This window comes from Pangasianodon hypophthalmus, chromosome 13, assembly GCF_027358585.1.
Source record: "Pangasianodon hypophthalmus isolate fPanHyp1 chromosome 13, fPanHyp1.pri, whole genome shotgun sequence".
Taxonomy (NCBI): domain Eukaryota; kingdom Metazoa; phylum Chordata; class Actinopteri; order Siluriformes; family Pangasiidae; genus Pangasianodon; species Pangasianodon hypophthalmus.
This window is the reverse complement of record NC_069722.1, coordinates 3,564,629-3,587,113: the sequence shown is the minus strand read 5'-3', so window position 1 is coordinate 3,587,113 and position 22,485 is coordinate 3,564,629. Positions and strand designations below refer to the sequence as shown.

The 22,485-nt window shown below is 39.0% G+C and overlaps 1 protein-coding gene across 1 annotated transcript; it reads right to left on the bottom strand.

Annotated features, from left to right (window-relative positions):
- Positions 1–1,556: 1,556 nt before the first annotated feature.
- Positions 1,557–21,244, bottom strand: ppl (periplakin). The gene is made up of 22 exons (XM_026916263.3): positions 21,021–21,244; positions 16,284–16,374; positions 15,724–15,878; positions 15,022–15,142; positions 14,765–14,887; positions 14,483–14,524; positions 13,928–14,089; positions 13,381–13,488; positions 12,870–12,965; positions 12,625–12,747; positions 12,293–12,439; positions 11,860–12,011; positions 10,856–10,959; positions 8,889–9,046; positions 7,804–7,982; positions 7,580–7,718; positions 7,199–7,392; positions 5,597–5,747; positions 5,396–5,479; positions 5,179–5,295; positions 4,694–4,786; positions 1,557–4,595 (listed from the first exon to the last, which is right to left on the bottom strand). Exons 1-22 carry the CDS (start codon positions 21,077–21,079, stop codon positions 1,926–1,928), a joined length of 5,268 nt encoding a protein of 1,755 aa, XP_026772064.3. The 5' UTR covers positions 21,080–21,244; the 3' UTR covers positions 1,557–1,925.
- Positions 21,245–22,485: the final 1,241 nt, after the last annotated feature.

Genomic DNA, 22,485 nt, shown 5'->3' with positions numbered 1-22,485 from the left:
ACCGTTCTACTCGACAGCTACTGCGTATATTCACTGCTCACAGCCTGGTTATTTATTTATTTATTTACTGTGTATATATTTACACATTCAACCTGCACTTTGTTAATTTGCACAATGATACTATGTGCAATCTATCTACACACACACACACACACACACACACACACACACATATATATATATAAAATTTTTGACTGTAATATAAGTAAAACTATAGAAAAAATATATATTTGTTTTATGTAAGATATATTTTAAAAATATAATTCTTTTTTGCTTTATTTTTAAATATCATAAAACATAAATAAAAAAAATTTAAGGTCTTTGATAGCATTGTTATATTAAGGTTATTCAAAAAATAATTGTTTATTTAAAATTACATTTAAAAAATAATATTAAAAATAATTTTTTTAAATAATATAAATTTAGACAAATACAATTTTTTAAAACAAAGAATTATTATTTTGAATAACATTAATATAAGAATGCTATCAAATATCTACTACTATTATATATTCTAAAAATATTGTAGACTTCTTTGTTCTGTTTTGTTTTTCTCATTACTAATCGTTTTATTATTCGTATTTTAATTATACATATTGTAAACAAATATATAGATATTCATTACATTTGATGTGTATTCTGTATTTCTGTTCAATTAAAAAGTCCCTAAATGTTGACTTACATAGAAATGGCATAGAAATGTGTAGTATGTTATTGAGTATATAAAGTATTCAAACATGTTAAGGTGTCTGTTGCTTTGGTGGGAAACAACATGATTTATAGTCATATGTTTCTGAACAGCCATAAATGTAGATGGTGTACAGTGTACAGTACACTTTCACTTCCTGTATTACATTCCCTCTCGGGTTTCATGACCTTAAGAAATAACCTTTGAGCTGCTGTAACAGGGTTTTAGGTTTGCACTCCTGTGACTTCTGGGTGGAAAAATGTACATCGATTTTACAATTTATCTACAAAACAGGATTCAGTGTTCACTGGATTGGGATTTCTGAATAGAAACCCTTTACAACACACATTACAGTAACTGAGTCCAGGTCTGCAGGTATCTCTATTTCTTTGGTAGCAAGTTTAAAAGTTTGCATCCCTCCTGAAATGCTCTAGGTCATTTATTTGAACGTAGGTGTTTACCTTATTAAGCCGTGTTTAAGAGGCTCAAGAGGAAATCAGAGATATAGCTCTAGCACGCTCTAAAACAGGAAAAAACAGACCTGTGATGATAAGATTTCAGTGTTTAGGGATTAACCTCATGGCTCAGGTGCAAAACTAATGGAACACCACAGGTAAGGTCATCAGGAAGGGTCAAAGAAATAACACTGTGGTGCTAAGTTAGTGCAAAATGGCAAAAAGTACTGGTGAAGTCAAATATGTACAAGTGTGTACATCTGATAGATTATATATACATATATGTGCTGAATAAATGGAGTATGCCACTATGGACACTAGGGCCAGAACTAACATGGCCGACCCTCCAGTCTCAAGACATGAAAATAACCAAATTCATATGAAACCAAGAGAAAGAAAGACAGATACAGTAGTCCAGTTTCCCAGATATATTTTTTATTTAGAAACATTAGACGCTCTGGCTATGGAAACAGACATTAGCGTGATAATTCATCTTCAATAACAGCGCAGATATTTGTGGTGTGTGTGAAACTGAGCAGCCTGTAGTCAGATAACTTTCACCCTGCTATATCAGAATATATCTCCCCAACAAGCAGAAGAAGATTTAGGTAATATTCTCCCTATTAGCCCAGATATATGCAAATAAATATACAGTGCATTAAGAAAGCCCCAACTCTGAAAGCCTAAGGAAAAACTGAACTTGTGCTTAATCATAAAAACCGATAGCTCTTCATCATGTAATGAAAGTGACGAAACATAAAGCAGACAGATTTCTTATGGCATTATTGACTCTTTCCAGAAACCAGGATACCAAACTCCTGGATGCTGATTTCTTTGTTCTGGTACTGCTGTAGCTGGCGTTTCGTGATGTTCCCAGACTTCAGGGCGTCCTCGATGGAGAACTTTTTGCCCGATTTTCTGTCGTGAAGAACAGACGACTCTCCATTTGGACCCTTGACGGTGATCTCCTCCCAGTCGCACTCCTGACTCTGGAGGTTGACGAACATCTTCCAGTCGATCAGCCCCAGCTTGTACGCCTCCTCTGGCCTCATCTCTTTGCCCGTGTCTGGGTCGATGACGACGATAGAGCGGCGAAGATGGCTTTCCCTCTGCTCTCTCTTCACCCTCACGGCAGACAGACTCTTCTGTAGCCTTTCGATTTCTTCATCTTTTTCGGTCGTGATGCGTCTCAGGTCTAGAAGTTCTTTCTGCAACGCCACTAGCCGTATTTCCAAGTTCTTGCTGTTGTCCACTGGGGTGGACTCTGTGATTTGCCTGGTTTCCTTTGTGGTGATCTGGATTTCGGCCTGGAGTTTTCTGATCTCGTTCTGCAGGCGTTGGTTCTCCTGGAGAAGCCTGCTGCTCTCGTCGCGGATGTGGTCGAGCTCTTTGGATGACTTTGTGTTCACGAACTCCATTTCAGTCAGCCTGCTGGTGAAGGTGCTGAGCTCAATGTCCAGCTCTTGTCTGCGTTTCGTTTCTTCTTCAAGGCTCCTCTTCAGCCTCTCAATCTCAAGCTCGGCTTCTGGATCTTTCTCGACTTGGACCTTCTCTGTGCAAACGACTTTCTCCCGGACCTCCATTCTCTCCAGCGTTTGCTGTTGGTGCAACAGAGCATTGTACTGTTTCTCCAGAAGCAGACGCTTGTGTCTCTCTTCCTCGACCTGAAGGCGTAAGATAGAATGCTCTTTCTCCTGCTGTGGGTCTTGCTGCAGAACGACCTTCTGCTTGACTGTAACCTTCTCTCTGTTTTCTTTGTCCCTGATCTCGAGCTCACTTAGCCGGACTCTCAATCTCTGAATTTCAAGCTCGGCTTCCCGTCGGGATCTGCGCTCACGTTCAAGCTCCTCCAGCTGGAGATCCAGATCAGCCTTTTGACGCTGCAGCCTGACCAGCTCCTCTTTGAGGATTTCCCTCTGTTTCAACTCATTATTGATGTTCTGAGTGAAGGTCAGACATTCGGACTTCAGCACTGGGTCTTCTTCCATCTTCACCACTTCTTGCTGCACAACCTTCTCTCTGACCTGTGACAAGTCAATTTTCCTGACCCTGATCTTCTCTTCAGTGGTAGCTCTCTCTCTCTCTAGATCCAAGCGCTTCCTCTGTTCCTCGGCCAGCCTCTTCTTGAGGGTCTCAATTTCTTCTTTGGTTTTAGGGTCCTCTCTGTACTGAAGGACCTCGTTAACCACCTCTTTGGTCTGCACCTGGGGTTTTGTGTCTTTCCACCTCTGAATTTCATCCCTCATTTGGACTATCTCTATTTCCAGTTTCTCTGTCAAGTGCGTCTTGTCCACGATTTCATTTCGGAGTTTCTCCAGCTCTCTTTCAGTTTCTGGATCGATCTTGTACTTGATAACCTCCTTGATGAGTTCTTTGATTTCAACTTGTGGGCCTCTGTTTCGCAGCACCAACAGCTCATCCTGAATGGACTTCAGCTGGAGCTCAGCGTCCCTGGATCTTCTCTGCGCTTCTACAAGTTCAAGTCTGAGATTGGCGACCTCTGCCTCTGCCTTGGGATCGGGCCTGACGATCTCACGCATTTTTTCCTGAATGATGACCTTGGACTTCTCCTCCTCCAGGCTTGTGATCTTTCGCTGAATGTCGGTTCTCTCTCTCTGAGCAGACATGCGCTTTGATTTTTCTTCCTCAAACTCCCGTCTCAGCTTCTCAACCTCCCTCTCCAAAGCAATATCTTTTTCAACCTTGAGAACCTCTCTGATGGAGATCTTCTCCTCGGCCATGGCCTTTTCCTTCTCCAGACGCTTGAGTTTTTCTTGCAAGAATCGGAGCTCATCTTCTAGCTGCTTTCGGTTGTCAATTTCTTTCTGCTTTCTCTCGATGAACAGTCTGTATTCGCTCTCGAGCTGGGGATCGTTTTGCACCTTTATGACTTCTTCCTCCTTGATGACTTCCTGCTCCTTGTTCTTCTCAGCAGCCAGGATGGTTATCTGCTTCTGGATCTGAACGACATCGTTGTCCTTGACAAGTTTTTGTCTCCTGAGCTCCTCCAGCTCTTCTCTTAGCCTTCGTACTTCCTCCTCCTGTCCGCGGTCCCTTTCAATGCGTAGTACCTCTTTGACCGTGTACTGCTGAGCGCCTTCTTTCATTTCTGTCTCAATGCCACGTAGCTTCACGCGGAGAGTGTCCAGTTCGCCTTCGAGGATGCGAGTGGTCCTGCGTTCGTCCAAGAGCTTCTGCTGGACTTTGCTGATTTCTTCATCCAGCTGAGGATCAGGGACCTTCTTGATCAGCTCTTTCTTGACAATCGTGTCCTGTGGTTTTTGTCCTTCCAGCACATAGATGTCAGTCTGAATTGTTTTGATTTCCTTTTCAAGCTGCTGCCTTCTCAGAATCTCTTCCTCCAGCTGATTCTTAACTCTCCAGGCTTCATCTCCGGAAGCAGAAGATTTCACAGACTGAACGTTCTGCTGGATGACTTGCACCTCTGTTTGCTGTTAAAAAATAGTCGCAAATAATCAGTTAACAAACCTAAGATATGAAAAAAATCTGTACGCTGTACTGAAGTGTTTTGGTGGACATTATATCTTACCTGATTGAGAAGACTTTGTGCAAACTCAAGGTTCTGTAATCGTTGTTTGTTCACAGCACTGACCTCTGTGAATTTGGCCTCGATGGCTGCTTCCTGTTTAATACATTGGTTTCAAAAAATAAGACAAAATAAAGGTTCAAAATAGCAATTAAAAAGCAATATTATTAAACATGGTTTACACTAAATTCCAGTTAAACTTAAACTCTCAGAAACAGTGTTAATTATGAGACAAATATACGTCATGTGCTAGATTCTAGCTCTAGATACTTCTTATTGAAGATATATTTTCTAACTTTAGAGTTAACTTTAGAGTTTTTTTAATTAAAGAGCCCAGTTTTTTTTTTTTTTTTTTAATTTAACCCAAAATGCTAGAATAAGACTTATAAAACTTTTTACTAGCAGTGTATGTTTATTGTTCTTGGTCTCATCCTGTATATTATCATGAGAATAAGACTGAACTACGTGCTAGAGTATAATAATTTTACCTCTCCCCTGACTCTCAGTGCAGGAGATTCCAGTCGGCTCCTCTTGTATGTTTGCGAGACCAGGCCATCTTCAAGGTCGAGAATGGACCTGAACCTCTCAGCTTCATTTTCATAATCCTGAACAGAGCCACAAAGAGGAACACATTGAGGTTTCACTGCACTAGCTTGTTAAACTATGAAAGATAATTCTGCGTGATATTGCGGGATCGCTTCACACCTTGACCGCTTGTTGGTAAAGCTGTGCGTTCTTCGAGACGTTGTTTAAGTCCGATTCCTTCCTTGCGATGTCAGAGAGCAGATTCTAGCAATGAAACGAAAAATAAACTGGTTTGTCAAATTTGCTCACTCAAAACATTGGTACATTAGTAGAGAAATAAAATATACGCAAGTGTTGATGATGTTATTAGTGTGGACTTACTCTTTGGTTTTTCAGTTTTCCATCCACCTGCTGGATTGTGTCAGTCTCAAGTGGCTCATGGTTCGGCACGCGGGAGAGCCAGCTGTTCAGGTTGTCATAATCATTACGATAATTGTTGTAGGACATTTTAGCTTTCTGCAGACTCTGTGATCTGGAAAACAAAAGCATTTCAAAATCAGTACAGTAAATCAAGCTTGCACGATAAGTGTGCCTAAGTGTTCCTTCTGAAACTGGAACGTTTATGATTTTGAGGTTTTTAGCTGTTAGCAAGCTTCAAACATTACAGCTCAAACAAAATGGCCTAGGGTACAAGTGCATGATGGACAATATTCCCTTAACAGTCAACAGTGAGTTAAAGATACACGTGTAAAATTTCCGTGCAAGGAAAACACTGATACTGTTGGTTCCATGGCTTCAGACAGTTAAATCAATAACTGATGATGATGATGATGATGATTATACATCAATCATATATATTATAAATGATTAAATAATCATTTCTCAACCACCAGCACACAGTGGAACAACAAGGCAGGCGCTTTTAAGAAGCAGTCCTGGCTGTGTTCTTTGGTCACACAGAGCTTTCAAAGTAAAAAACCTTTCAGAAAAGAACCTTGTTGAGAAGAGAAAACCGTGTGAAAAATTATTCTTGTTAATGAGTGAACATGAGGAGATTTATGAAGTGCTGAAATGAAAATATGTATAATTACCAAAGTTTTCTAAAAATAATCAAAATAACTAAAAATAATTTTTTGGGACATTCATCGGTACACGAAGTGACGTCCCACTTTAACGGTTGCACAAGCAGCCCAAATTTTCTTGAATCTCTTCCACCAATCTTCCACCAATTTATCCCGATACTAGATATAGAGCTGATAAGAGCATTGTTAAGCCTGGATCACATTTGTTTTTAACTATGTGTACATGTACGCGAGATGGCTGCTGCGTGTATCCCCGCGCTCGTTCAGAGTGACACTGTGTCTACTTCTAAGTAAACACATTAGTGCTGTGTCTCAAATCGCATCCTCATGTACTAATCTACACACAACCTCTCGTGTTGCCTTCAAACCTACCAAAACCTCGGTTTTTGCGTACCAGTCTTCTGGATGTCTAGATTAGTAAGTACATTTGAATGTAACGTCAGAGTTTTTGATTTGAGACACAGCTCATGACAACAATCACGACGATGGCAGAAAGGTTAAAAGAGAAGGACAGACCTTGAAAGTGGTTAATGTTGCTGTATATGAAATCACTAAACATTTCACAGTTAAACTTGGAACTTGGGTGTATTGGCTCCGATGTGCCGTCTAGTGGTCACTTTTAATCCTACAGATGTACGTAAGATACACAGGCAAGTGTGTGAACAATGCTGCTTGTGTTGCTGCTGTTTTGTGCGTCGAGTATAAACCATAAATATAAATTTTATGGCTAAAGTCACATAAGCTGCTTTTTTCATATCAGCACAAAAGGAGCTCCAGTGCTTATGTAAATAAATGGCAAGTGTGAACTCACATGAATATGTGTTATTGTGAAACATCATTGATTAAAGCCTTTTTATGTTACATACTGATCATGTTAGTAACGAATAAACGTGACACACACCTGGTGTCGGTCTGCCTGAGAAGATTTTCATAGCGTTTGGTAAGCTTTTGAACCTCAGCTTCCTGCCGGTCGATGTCAGGGCAGTGCTCCTGCACTCTGTTCACCATGTTATCACAGCTGACTTTAGAGTTCCTCAGATTACTCTCCATGTCTGAGAGAATGGACTTCTTCGCCCTCAGTTCCGAGCCCATGTCCTGTGTCGGACCAAAGAAGTGATAAGTGTGTGTGTTTGATATGGCTAATAAATAATCCAGGACATTACATAGTATTGTGCTACATGCATGTAAAAGTGGCTTATAACTATTTCTGTTTGTATTTTCATTAAGCCGTGATTTATATCAGTGTCTGCAGATGTGGTGATGTGTGTACGCAGCGTCTTACAGCTAGCTCACGCAGAGCCTTATCCAGAGAGGTCGGGTCAGAGGGAGCGATTTCTTCTCTGGCCAGCCTGTTTTCGTAGGGTGTGAGCAGATTTTTGCAGTTCTGTATCGAGCTCTCCAGCTTGTTGGAATTCTGAAGTCTACAGAAATCAGTGAGAAAGAACATTTTATTCTTTGATACACCAGAGATTCATGTTTCTCGTATGTAAAAAAAATGGCACATACTTCTCATCCGAACACTTCAGCAGCTGCTCGACCTTGTTGTATTTGTTGAGAGTCGTGTCGACCTTGGTGGAGAGCTGTGGAGCGCTGGCACACTTGGGGTTGGATTTGAGGAAAGTCTCGGCCTCACGAACTTTGGCGGTCTTCTCTGGCTCGATCTTACGGACGATGGAGGCAATGTCCTAAAAATAAACGAGTTAATATTTATGGTTAAAAAGTTTTCGACTGAATTCATTTTAAAAGAGCAGATTGGACAAAGTGCGAAAAATCGTCACTGCTTTAGATTTACTGAGAATTTCCTGAGAATCTCATGAAATCCCACAATGCACTTCAACAGGTCAGTGTCTCAATGATGTAAGTATGGAAAGCCATTTTATTTCAAATTTAATAAATATTAAATTTATTTATTATTAATAAACATATCTATAAGTAATACAATGAATAAATGCAGCAATAAATATATAAAAGAGTCAATATATTGTGAAATAATTCAATAAATAAATAAAAAATACTGAACTCGAAATATTATTTCAGCATACTTATTTTCACAATAACACTGTCATATTTCAGTCCATTTTAATTTCATAATAACAATTTTTTTTCAAAAGACTAATTTTATTTCACAATGCCTCTTTTCATTTCATAATGAGACTATTATTTGAAATATATATTTTCAGGTGAAATTAAATTTATTTGTGCCTATTCGTACATGGAAATTAAAATTTCTTGACAAGAGCAAATGACTAAGGGCTTATGGGCATTTTTTCTAATTTAAATATTTTTGTTTTGTGGTATAGCCACATCACATAAGCTTTATATTTTGGTCAATATGTGTTTGAGCCAGCCTAGAAGTAGTTCTGAACTACCTTCTGTAATCTGTATCAATATTTGTTATATAAATATTACAATCCATAATCCATATTTGTATTGTCAGTAAGGACATTTTTACACCATTACAGTTTGTAGAAGTTAGATATGAATGGTGCTGGAGCAAGAAATTTTACATTTCTGATATTTTTTTAAAATGTGAGAAGGATTATAATCACAGAGAGAGAGAGAGAGAGAGAGAGACATGGCACATTTCTTACTCTCATGTTCTGCAGCCTGTCAGTGCTGTCCTGTACGGGGCGGTTCTGCTCCAGAGGGGGGCGCACTTGGGAATAAATGGCCTTCTCCTGCTTATCTAGGTCGTTCACCACTTTGTCCAGTCCGGCCATCAGCTGGCGGCACTGCAGCTCCTGCTTATCTGTGATTCGGGTGCGAGAAAATAGCTTAATTACTTCCATGCCGTTAGAACAACTTGAAAGAATGAAGCAGAAAGTGTGTGAACAGGAGACTGAGAGAGATTTTAGTCTCAGACAAGCATTTCCCACACAGCTAAACAATGAATCGGTCAGGAATAATAACCAGAATACTCAGGGAAAATATTGACGGCTGAACCCTGAATACTCCTCTTCATAAATGTATTCACAAACATATTTTGTTACAACAGAACAAAAAGTAAAAGGAGTGTATTCTGAGCAAATCCTTATTTAAAACAAATCCTGAAAAGACGCTGTCCTGTAGCATCGTTCTATAATTTTCCTGTGTTATGATTCTGGATGACAAATATTATAATGAGTTTTATTTTTTCCTCCATTTTCCTCCTTTTTCCCACTAATTTGTTCCCACCCACCGCCCAGCTCTCACCAATCATATGACAGTTACCAGCTGAGGAGGGTGCAGGGTGAACACGTGTTTCCTCTAAGACACGTGAAGCCAGCCAACCGCATCTTTTCGTCACAAGGGCAGCATAATAGCACTCGGAGGAAAGCGCTATCTGCCCTCTTCCGCATACATGCGCTCATAGACACCCATGATTGGACAGTGATTGATAGGAGAGTATGCCATCACTTCCACCCAGAGAGCACAGCCAATTTTGCTCTCTTGGCTCTGAGAGCCAATGATGGTCTTCAAACTCTTCAAACAGGTCAAACAATTGTAATGATTTTTAACTGAGTTTGTAATGACTTTTTACTCTTTATGCAGAATGGTCAGGGTTTGCTGATCATGCGACAACGTCAATGGACCGGAAACGTGTGAAAGATCAGACTATTTAAGCTGTTAATGGTTAAACGGTATTGGTAACGGTATTGCTTTTATTTTGCCATAAAACACTCCACAGTCCTTTGAACTAAGAATAAGGTGCTTGTCAGAATGGCATCAAAAAACCAGGCAGGAAGCAATAAGTAGCCAATATCTATCCAGGTTTTTAACATTAAATCAGACGAGTGTAGGACACATTGTCCTGAGAGCACACTTTTGTTAAAAAACAAAAAGGCATTACTGAACGCTGACGGTAATAACGCTAACCTGACACCAAAACTACTGAAACACAAAGGGACGGCGAAGCAAAATGATAGCTGCTGTCATTGTTAATTGCAAACACACCCCTTAATTTCACAAAAAAAGTAATTATTTCCCCACATTAGGTAACAGAACAAAAATATCCACAAACCACAGGCGTCAAAGTCTGTCACGATTATGTGTTTCGACCTGTTTCGCCATTTACAGATGATAGTATTTCATAAACAGGTTGAGGTTTTTTAATTAGTGGAACAGAATTCTCCTAAAACAACAATTAATTGTATTCTACATAGTGCCTTTTGGTAAAGCATGGGACTCTTGATCTCAGGATCATGGGTTTGAGCCCCACGCTGGACACCAACCCCAGCTACTGCGAGTGCACAGGCTAGTGCCCTCTCAGCGCTGGTCCCGGATAAATAAGGAGGGTTGCATCATTGTGCCAAATCAATATGCGGACAATGGAAGGTGATCCGCTGTGGTGACCCCTAACAGGAGCAGTCGAAAGAACAACAACAGCAACAACAACATTTTAAATAGTGCCTTTTCAAAAATGCACTGGTGACTGATGTTCGTCTGATTATGTAACCCTGTTACTTGTATTTCAGTATACTCAGTATGATAGTTACAGACGAAAACACACAACAGAAGCCTGTTTTAATGCTGTGACAGTTGAATGAATGCTGTATGTGAATTAAACCCAGGAACACACCTTGTCCACTCGTGCTGTCCTTCTTCAGTTCGGCCAGTCGGGACTGCAGCGCCGTTTTGCTGCTCGCCACCTTTTGTTTGATGCCTTTCTGCTGGCTCACAAGACTGTATCATGACAAAAAAAAAAAGAAATCATAGAATGCTAAAAATCCTTGAATGCTAAAAAAAACAAACATACAACTTGAGGCATGGAGAAGAAATAATATTTAAGAAATAAAATGGTGATTTAACTCATGAAGTTAGCTCATTTGCTGAACTGACCTGGCAAGCTAGAAGTTATGCGCAAGATAATAAAAGGTTTCATGATTAAACTTGTAAGAATGGATTCTCTCTGCTGTTTTATACTACTCTTCATTATATACATCCAAAACCTAATTGTATTTAAAGAAATTTCCTATTATTATTTGAGATTACATCACTTAACAATGCCAAATATGGGTATGTATTGTATTTAAAGAATAGATTTTCCATAACATAGCATCATATTAGAATCCACCACCAAGCTACGAATCCACAATCCAATCCAGTCCGGACATTACCTTGCTCTCACTCACTCACCTGTTGGCTGTTTACCCTCATTTGCTTCGCTGTATTAATACCTGTCTCTAGCGTCAGGGTTTGCCATTAAAGTGTGCATCACTGAGCGGTGGATTCCCTGTTCATTACTCCTGGTTTCTGACTTCTTGCTTTTGATTATGATTTCCCTGGATTGCTCTGTTTGCCTGACCTTTCACCCCTGCCTGTTTCTGATGACCACAGGTTTTTCTGCCGACACGTAGACTTACTTTACTTGTTAGTTACATGATACTTGTGGATCCAGTTCAAAAACAAAGCAAACATGTGAACAATGTGTACATTTCAGTTTTGGACTAACATTCCTTTAATATTTGTTTTACAGCACAGCACTTTGGTAAACATTACGCTGTCCAGGACACGAGCTCTTTAAGACTTGCATTGTATTATAGCTGTTAGTCCACAAAGCTACTCAGAAAGAGGAATACTTACTTATCAGCGATGGCGACAGAGTCTGAGTCAGTCGGGGGAATGATGAAACACACGCCAGGGGCTGCCAGGGTGCGGCCGGCCGAGTCTTTCACGTCCCATTTCTGCCCGTTGTTCCTGAGCAGCGTGTAGCGTTCTCCACGCTGAATCTGACCCTGTGTGTTCCATAAACAACAATCAGATGAGTCTTAACAGGAGTCATGACATGTTTTGCTGAAACCTGCTGCTAAATTCTTAGGAAAATCTGAAATTTAAATGAGTCTTGCTGCTTAACATGATGGTCATCTTGTAAATATAGTAAAATAAACAGCTCTACTCTCAGAGCAGTGTTACTCATTTTTCAAAGTGTTTGTGTCACTCATTTTCCATTAATTTCTTCCAATAATAGTTCATAAGAGGCATTAGAGAGGGATAGAAGAGGACTAGTGTTTAATACCTCCTCTGTATCAAAGTCGCACAGCGCCTCGATGGGCAGAAGCTTTTGTGGTGAACTCCTGCGGTACTTCAAGGGCAGAACCTGAAGGCTGCGGTTCTGGAGAGCTTTCACTCGATCATCAAAGTGATCCATGGCCTTCGCTTGATCCTGAACAAATAAACACAACTTTCTTGAGACTCTCCACCTGTTTGCTCTTAACACACAATCACAAATGCATCCTTACACTCGCTCACATGTTCACACACTTACACATGCACGGTTATGCACACATGCTCTCTACAAAAAAAAAAAACCCAAATATGATTAATAAATGTCAAAATGACTATATTTACATTCAGGTCCATGAGCAAGCCGTCCAACTGGTACTGGTCTTTGAAGTCAGGGTTGTACTTCTGGTTGATTTCAGTATCCAGGCGCTTCAGCAAGTCCTGAGTGTCTCTGGCCTCCTTCTGAAACTGCACGTGGCACAAACAAACTATTAAAATTCTGACATGTAGCGTTTTCAAAACATCTTTAATGCCATGACCTCATGTGTGTATGGCTCTTAAAGCACTATTAATTTGCCTTTTTTCCTTACCTTGTGGTACTCATCCATGTGCTTGAGGTGATTCTCTTCACAGATGAGCAGGTTGAGATATTCCTTCCAGTCTGCATGGACAGCATCCATATGCGCCTGGAGACGAAACACATGACAAAGCAATAAATAACTGGATTTCTAAATACGTGTACTTTACATTAGGCATGGACGACATCGCAATAAAATGATATCACGATACTTGAAGACATTTCAACAATAACTGACATTACAAACAGACTGATGAAAATTTTTTAATGCCTACAGAAAGAAATTACTTAACAAGGTACAATTTTAAAGATGCTGTACATTTAACATCAGCTGCATCCAATTGTTTTAAAGTTATAAAGATATTGCAATATTCACAATATCTCAGAACATATATTGTATGTTGTGGTGAAAATGATGACATAATCGATATTATATCGTCATATTGCCTAGCCCTGCTTTACATCATTTTAAATTTAACTTACATAAAAAAATTTATTTAAAAAAAAAAAAAATCTGACTGTACCTCGATGACGTTCTTTCCTGGGTGTCCCTGGGCGATGAGTTTCTCCCCGTCGTCACTCAGTTTAGTGATTGTCGCCTCCTTGGATTCCAAACACTTACTGATGAAGTTCTACAGAAGTGGAATAAAACGTGACTGTTAATAATGGGTTAAGTTTTATTGTCCCAGTTTTACATAATGGTAATGGGACTTTTACCATAGATACAACATTTCACGAAAAAAGGGAGTGAAGAGTGAAGGTATGCAACTACTTGATGGTTTCAGGGTTTTGAACTCATTAGCTTTGTTTGAATTTTTACTAAAAATACAAGGTGCTTAGATCATATTTCATATAATGAATCATATAATGAAAGGTAGATAAGATAATATTGGGGATTTTTTTTAGCCCTAATTTTAGAAATGTTACAGAAATGCTTGGGTCACTGGGAATGAAGACTTCTGTTCAATCCTATCGATCAGGTATTGAACACAGTAGGAGTGGTAATGTATGATTCTGAGGCGTGTTCATTTAATTACAGCACCGTGAGACACATCTGGTGATCGCTGTTACCTCGTACTGCCTCTTGCGAGCCGGGTAGTCGAGGTTGGCATCGCTCCAGTCGTACATGATGCGTTCATCAGCCTGCTGATCCAGCCAGTAAAGCTCGTTGGTGCAGCGCTGCATGTAATCTCTCAGACTGATCAGGTTCTTCTGACGAGCCGTGGAGCTTGCCTGGGTGTGAATTATATATAAAATACGTAAATGTACAGTCATCTGGGAGTTAGAGCACAATACTCCCAACTAATCTTAAATCTTATCCTGATCTAAATCCTTAAATAATCTTAAAATCATTTCTGAATTCTCAGTTTTCAAGGCTCAAAGGTTTGGGCTATGTGGAGGTGAAGGTGAAGTGGAGCTTTGAATGGATAAAGATGAAATGCAAATGTTGAACACATCCTTGAACACAGATTAACTTCCTATTCAAATCCACAGAGCACAGCGCTCTCGGTTTCATAACAGCTGAAAGGAGGGCTACCAATGGGTTTGGGAAAGAAAACTTCTCTACACAGACTTTAATTAAATCCAACGCCAGAAAGTTAATGAAAGGGAACAGCAGAGTTTTACCAGGAGTTTGTTGTATTTCAGCTGCAGGCCATCAACGTAGTCCTGCAACACAAATGGGAGAGTCAGATGAGTCATACGCTGTTCTCTATTGTTTCAAACCTGCATTGTAGGTATCTATTTAAATATTAACAGACACGTATATGGCCGTGTAGTAATTCAGCTTTGGAAGAAGAAGAAGAAGCAGCAGCTTTGGAACACAGCTCTAACACATGAGTATGAGGCTATGCTAATAATAATAATATAACATGAGACACTAGCAAATTAGCGATGCGGCTAAATCACCTTGTCTCCCTGACTGATGTAAGGAGCCAAGGCCTCTACTTCACTGTGAAAGATATTGTGCTCTTCCACTTCATTCTCAATGGTGGGCAGGTCTTGTCCAAATCCTTTGTTGTTGAGATTTGCCTGCATAAACACAACACCCACACACACTTCCAGATTAATAGTTGGCTTTCCTGGGTAAATGACTTTATTTACAAAACAAGAGCTGGAAATAGAGAGCGAAAGAGAGACAGAAGGAGATAGTCTTGATTTCTCACCAGTTTCTCATCGATGATCTTGCCCCAGTTGACACTGGGAACCCCTTCGGATCGTGTCAGGTGGTAAATGTGGTTGTGATCATTCCGAAGCTTCTTCACACGCTCACGCAGCTGCATCATACTTAACAAAAAAAAACACAAATGTGATTAGTGTACATTGCGTATCAGTCCATATCATATTCTACCTACAAAAGGTTAATAATGCATGGGAATGGGCACAAGCTCTCAATCTCATGCTTCTTCATTATTTGTTTTTTTTTACGTAGAAGCTTACTGTTTACATCGAATTGAACTGAAATCCTAAACAATGTAAATCCTTTCAGAAACGGAGTCGTGATTGTTCAAAGTGGCACTGGGTGTGTAAAATATGGTCTGATTGTTTACAATGGATTTGGGGGCGGGAACTTACAATCTCATGATGGTCACCCTGCATTTAAACACTGTATGTTGGCTAAAACAAAGTTGTTAGTCGATTACACTATATATATAAAATTTATGAGATCAAATAAATGCCTTTCTCTGTGTATTTGAGTAATTGCTCATTCAGGCTGTTGCTATGTTTAGGAAGATAAAATATTTGTGGCTCAGATCTTTATTCACTTGGATGTTAAATTGTTGGTGTCTTCAACCTGGCCTAATGACTTTACTGTAACATAAAGCACGTGCAGCTCTGATCAGTGTGTTTTCGTGGCATCTACTCACTCGTGCTCGATCATCTCAGCCTGCGGGTGCTGCAGGCGCTTGGCTTCGGCCGCATCTTCATCCAGACCGTTTAGCAAGTACAGCGAGTTCTCGATTGCCTTGTTGGTGGTTTCCTGATACAGCGGTGGCTTGCCCTCGTTGATCTTGAGCACATCCTGATAATAAAAAGTCATCGAGGAAGTCATATGGTTAGATGCAAGTTCTCGCCTGCCAGAGTCAAAGGATCATTCTAACATTGCTGACAATGAATAAAACGCATAACGCTCTAATTCCTGGTGCCTTTCATTAGCTGGTACACTCTCAGACAAATATCATGTTTCGTACATCTTCTGTGGTTTTAGTTAGAGGACCTAGAGAATGAAGTATAACTTCAGAAATTATTTAAAGTATATAATCTGACTTTGAAGACCATTTTGAAGGTATTATTATATTGTTTAGATCTTTGGCACCAAATATATACAGTAAATTTTTAATCACAGTGTAGTTGCATTATGACTTTTAGGAATATCTATTACTAATATTAACGATGTTGTAGATATGGTTGTTGTAACAAGCATCACCTTGTTGAGATTCTGCTCTGTTTCCAAGATGTTCTTTTCCACCTTGTCAGCATTCCTCTGCAGCTTCTCGATCAGAGTGGTCAGATCGACCCTGTAGTACACAGAAACAGACAAAAATTTTAGTCAAACTTTACACCACAGACACAATAAGACAACTGAAACTAGCAAGTGAAATCTGTGTGTATGACATGCTCAACATTTTAATGTATATATTTATTTCTTCAAACATTTTATATAAGTTCAAACTTTCAAGTGAGGGTCTGAACTCAACATTACTGGCTTTCAGAAAGAGTGAATACAGGAAGACGATACAGTATCCACTCACTGTCTTCTCACCTGTCAGCTAAAACAAGTCCACACCTGCATTTATTTTTTTAAAGGAATCGTGCTGCATGCACAAACACTCTTCATTCTCAGAACTCAGAGGAAACAGAATCAGACCACACTGAGAGTGTGACCGGCTGCTACAGTAAACTGCCACACCTTTTTTTTTATGTAACACCAGTTAATGGAGTGTGTTACACTACAGGGAAATCTTTAGAGCTGTAACAAATGTGTAATAAATTGCTGCTTTGCACTGCTGAGCATGACCTATCTTGAGGAAAATGAAGCTAACACCACGTTTACCTGGAGGGTGAAATCTGCACGGTTTTACACTCAGCTGATTTCTAATGCATGGTTAGAAGGATGATTTTAGTTCTTTATTACCTGGGGATAAGCCTTCATTTCCAAGAGCTTTGAGCTTCAGGGACTTTAAAGTGACGGGGGAAAGTGAGATCGCGACACAATAATGCGGGTGTTTCATGCACAAACAGGATAGACGGGTTTACTTCCCACAGGTTTTAGCCGAGACAGTGAAACTGAATGAAGCCAAGAGAAACTAAACATACATGAATGTATTTTTAATTTCTGTAAAAGAAAAATACACCACAATGACAAAGAATTCACGTCTTCTCAGAGCGTGTAGACCGATATGGTCTAACAAGGAAAAAAAAGGAAAAAAAAAAAACCAATCTGAAATCGTTTTGACTTGCAAAGTGTCTGGCTGCCTGCATGAGCTGATCATCAGCGTGTATATCTGCAAACACTGTGTTTCAGAGAGAGAACTGCGCTGCAGGCAGAATGTCCTCATAACTTTATTTTTCCAGGTGATGATTGACATGATAATATACAGCTCGACTACACTGAGCTATGATATGAAATCAGGCTGTGTACTTTTCTGGCAAACACTCCTTTTAAACACTCATCAGTTCACATGACGTAATGAGTTTTAACCTTTCTGTGGTAGTTATGTAATCCCATGTTTGGATATTCACTTCCAGCCAAATCAGAGCTTTCTGCTGAGGACGTTTCCTTTCTTTCATGGGCTGTTGCTGTTGTACAGATATGCAGGGAGTTGGTGCAGTATCAGTGGGAGAGGTCACAGTCATTTGTTGCCACACCGCATGTTTCTGGGATAACACACAGTGGTGGCTCAGGTTCTGGGATTTTTGGTGAGAAGGGTAAGAGTTCACGTAGCAGCATTGCCAACACTGAGCTCTTGAGCAAGGCCGTTACCTCTCATCTACTTGACGGACACTTCAGCATGTTTGAACTCAGAATGTTAGCACAGCAGGCTACACTTGCTAGGTTTTGTTTGTTCCTTGGACCAGCCAAGCATGAACACCTAATTCTAATAAAAGCAATATCAGTGTTTGGATTGGCGAAGATTTACTCAAGATTAGTCCTGCCCACTTTACATCAAAAAAAAAAAAGAAATTCTGTGGAAAGTGGACAGAAACGTAGGCCTATATTTCGTGCAGATTATGACCACAATACCTACATTAACCTCATTAGAAAGCAATCACAGATTTTATAAATGTGAAGTTTTCCACCACTAGACAACATCGGGTGTGACTTTCTCTGATGACCTAGACAGAAAACTATGCATCTGAAAAGTTTTCCTTTCTCTGACATCTGTTTTAAATACAATAATTTCAACAAAAAAACCCAAACCACATCCCTGCTGGGTACGTCCTTAAAAATTCACCAGAGAACTGTGTGGAGGCTTGGCATGCAGAGAGCATTATGGGTTGTAGTTTTGTGGCTGACGATGACTCATGGTCCAATGTTCAACTGATCTGATTCACATGTGGGATGGAACGCCATATACGAGTTTTTGACATGGGCTTCAACAACACAACAAAACACGTCCCACTGAGCTGAAGCACATCCTGTACAAACATGAGAGCAGTTTCTAATTCATAACTTCACTGGAAACACAACAATGTCTTTACTACCCCTAAATATATCTAATATCCCATTGAGAGTCAAGAAAAAGCCATTGCATGTTTGCATGCATGCAAAATGCAGCGCTAATACACAAGACTAAACTCAAATCTCCCATCCAGTCTGCTTGTTTGTACTTGAAATGTAGTCTCTCAGACCTTCCAGCCCTGGAACTAGAAAATCAGGCCTTTTAAAAACAAAGAGACACCTTGAGGCCTTAAGCAAGAAGAGCAACTTGAGGAAAGGTGCGATGGGAAGGGCAGGGAAAGCGGACATTGTTCAGATTCCACTTTACCTCCCACCCAGGTAAACATTCACGCGTAGAAACGGCATTCATGTCAAACATCCACACACCTACAAATGCCATTCAATCCAAGACGCTGTCAGTGAAATGAAGTGCAGTCGTATCGGACACCTCCTATTAGCGCACCTGTTTTAATTAGTCATTTAATTTTAAGTTGGCTAACGAATACAGCCAGATTAAAAGGCATCACAGTAGCAAAATTACAAACCTCTACTGTCTATTTAACTAAAATATTTCTTAAAGTTGTATCTCTATGTAAGAATAGCACAGATGATCACAATTATGGCCTAAAAAAAGCCATTAACAGAGGAGTGATGAATCTGTAGCCATTTAATTTAGCACCATATGTACAAAACAAATAACCTACATCTGCGACACATACATCATTTAACAACCGACATATGTAAATTATGATGTAGACATGTCAAACCTACAAGTATTTATGTTGGAATGTTAGCTGTATTTAAAAGCATTTTTGTGGGTGTGGTAACAGGTGTATCTAGGCACATTCTCAAAAATAAAGGAACCAAACTGGACTTTTCCTTGTTGCTGGGGTGGTACCATCAAGGGCACATCTTTTGTACCTTTAGTATGCATCTTTATACCTTTATGGTACATAATTGGACTTTAAAGACCACTGATATCCCTTTAAAGCTTTAAGTAAGAGAACACCTCTGCACCTTCCCAATGACTTTCTTACAAATAAAGGTACCAAACAGTACTTTTCATTGTAGTTGGGGTGGCAGAACCAAGGAACATGTCTTCTACCTTTAATATACATCTTTATACCTTTATTGTACATAATTGACCTTATAAAACACTGATGTACCTTTAAAGCTTTAATTAAAGGTACACCACATGCACCTTCCAAGGTACATTCTCAGAAATACAGGTACCAAACTGTATTTTTCTTTCTCATTAAGGAGGTACAATCAAGGGCACATCTTTTGTACCTTTAGTATGTATCTTTATACCTTTAGGGTACATAATTGGACCTTAAAAAACACTGACATCCCTTTAAAACTTTAAGTAAAGGTAGACCATTACACCTTCCCAGGGACTTTCTTACAAATAAAGGTACCAAACAGTACTTTTCATTGTAGTTGGGGTGGTAGAACCAAGGAACATGTCTTCTGTCTTTAATATACATCTTTATACCTTTATGGTACATAACTGGACCTCAAAGATCACTGATATCTCTATAAACTTTAAGTAAAGGTAGAGCACTACACCTTCCCAGGTACATTCTTACAAATAAATGCACCAAACAGTACTTTTCATTGTAGTTGAGGTGGTATCATCAAGGGGGCATGTTTTGTAACTTTAGTATGTATCTTTACACCTTTAAAAATAATTTAAAGTACATAATTAGACTTTATGAAACACTGATGTACCTTTAAAGCTTTACTCTAACAGCTAATTAAAGTTACAAGACATTTACCTTTCCTAAAGGTAAATGAACTACTTTTTCTTGTAGTTAGGGTGATACTATTAAGGGAGATTGTTTTTTTTAAACCTTTAGTATGTATATTTTACCTGAAAAGGTGCATGTGGTGTCCATTTAATTAGCATTTATAGAAAAAGTACAGTGGTATTTTTACTCCTGAGAGTGTAGCCTAGCTAGCAAGCAGTTTGTTAGCTTTATCATCAATATCATATTATATATATATATATATATATATATATATATATATATATATATATATATATATATATCTCACACCTTAGGCTTAAGCTTAGCTAAATGTCAGACACTGCTCTGGTAAAAACGACAATCAATGGTTACCACAAAAAAAGCCGTTATTTTAAATTTTTAAAAATCAGTGCTCGCGCACGGTGTAAATTGACCTTAACGTAAGCAATCCAAGCGTGTTTAGCTGTTCAGAAAGGGTAAGTTCGGCCATTTTCACCTCTACGACAGTGATTTTAACTTAGTTTTCTAAATAAAATGTACAATATAGCAGTCAGAGCTGACAGAATAATGCTGCGTTAAAGGAAAGGGCGAGGCACGAGCTCACAAACAAATACATAAACAAATAAATGTGCGCAAGCACGCGACACACAATCCTGAGTGAAATGTCCACAGTGACACTAAGGAACAGTAGATTTCTCAGAGTGGATTTAATAAGATGTCTTGCTAGGTGTTGTTGTTGAAAGAAACTCACTTCTTAGTGGACGCGGATGAGGGGGTCAGGCTGGTCTTCGCAGACTTCTTCTTGAACATTTTGACAGCTTTCCCAGCACTTGTGTGTGTACAATCCGCACTCCTGGCTGCTGTTTTGCTTAAAGTTGATCTGCACCAGCTAAAAAACTCGCACTAACGCTTCCAGACGCAAAGCCAGAGCTCACAGCTGCTCTGTTCCTGCCAACACCTGCAGCTGTCTTCCACACACACACACACACCTGTTTTACACGGCACAGGGCAACGCCCCCGTCTGTGGGCGGGGCTCAAGGGTAGTAGAGTTGGGTAGAGCGCACTCTGTGCATGAATGTGTGCAGAGGTGTCAGGATGAACTTGAAAGGACAAGGTGTCACAGAAATGGACACTGGGTCAGTTTAACACCGTTTAACTGCAATGCAATGGCAATCATACTCCAGGAAAAAATATACACAATGCAATGGCAATCATACTCCAGGAAAAAATATACACAATGCAATATAAATCATACTCCAAGAAATAAATACACAATGCAATATAAATCATACTCCAAGAAATAAATACACAATGCAATATAAATCATACTCCAAGAAATAAATACACAATGCAATATAAATCGTACTCCAAGGAAAATATACACAATGCAATATAAATCATACTCCAAGAAATAAATACACAATGCAATATAAATCATACTCCAAGGAAAATATACACAATGCAATATAAATCATACTCCAAGGAAAATATACAGAATGCAATATAAATCATACTCCAGGAAAAAATATACACAATGCAATATAAATCATACTCCAAGGAAAATATACACAATGCAATATAAATCATACTCCAAGAAATAAATACACAATGCAATATAAATCATACTCCAAGAAATAAATACACAATGCAATATAAATCATACTCCAAGAAAAATATACAGAATGATAAATTCACACAATGCAAATCAATGAAAATCATACTCCTGGAAAAAAAGTGCAGAATGCAATGAGCAAAAAACAGCAAACAAACAAAACAAAAAAAAAAACGCCATAAAATTACAGAATGAAATGAAAATCATAGTCCAGGAAAATAAACATAAAATTCCGCAATGCAGTGAACATCATCCTTCATGAAAAAAATATACAGAATACAATGAGCAAAAAAAAGAAAAAAAAAGAAGAAAAAAAACATTAAAGTACACAATATATTTTAAAAAAGGCACCTACTTTAAGGAAGAAATGTTGTATGTTGTTTTGATAAATATATTTATGTTTTCTTAAAATAGAGAAATCACATTATATTATTTGCGCAAAAGCTCAGTTTTGTTCTGGTTCTAATGATGGAAAACAATTAGCAAATGTTGTAACATATATACGTATAATATAATATTTTATAGGCAATACTTATGTTCGAGGTAATGGTCTAGGTAATTTGGCACGTCCACTTTGTGTGTTCATTGTTGCACAACCTGTACA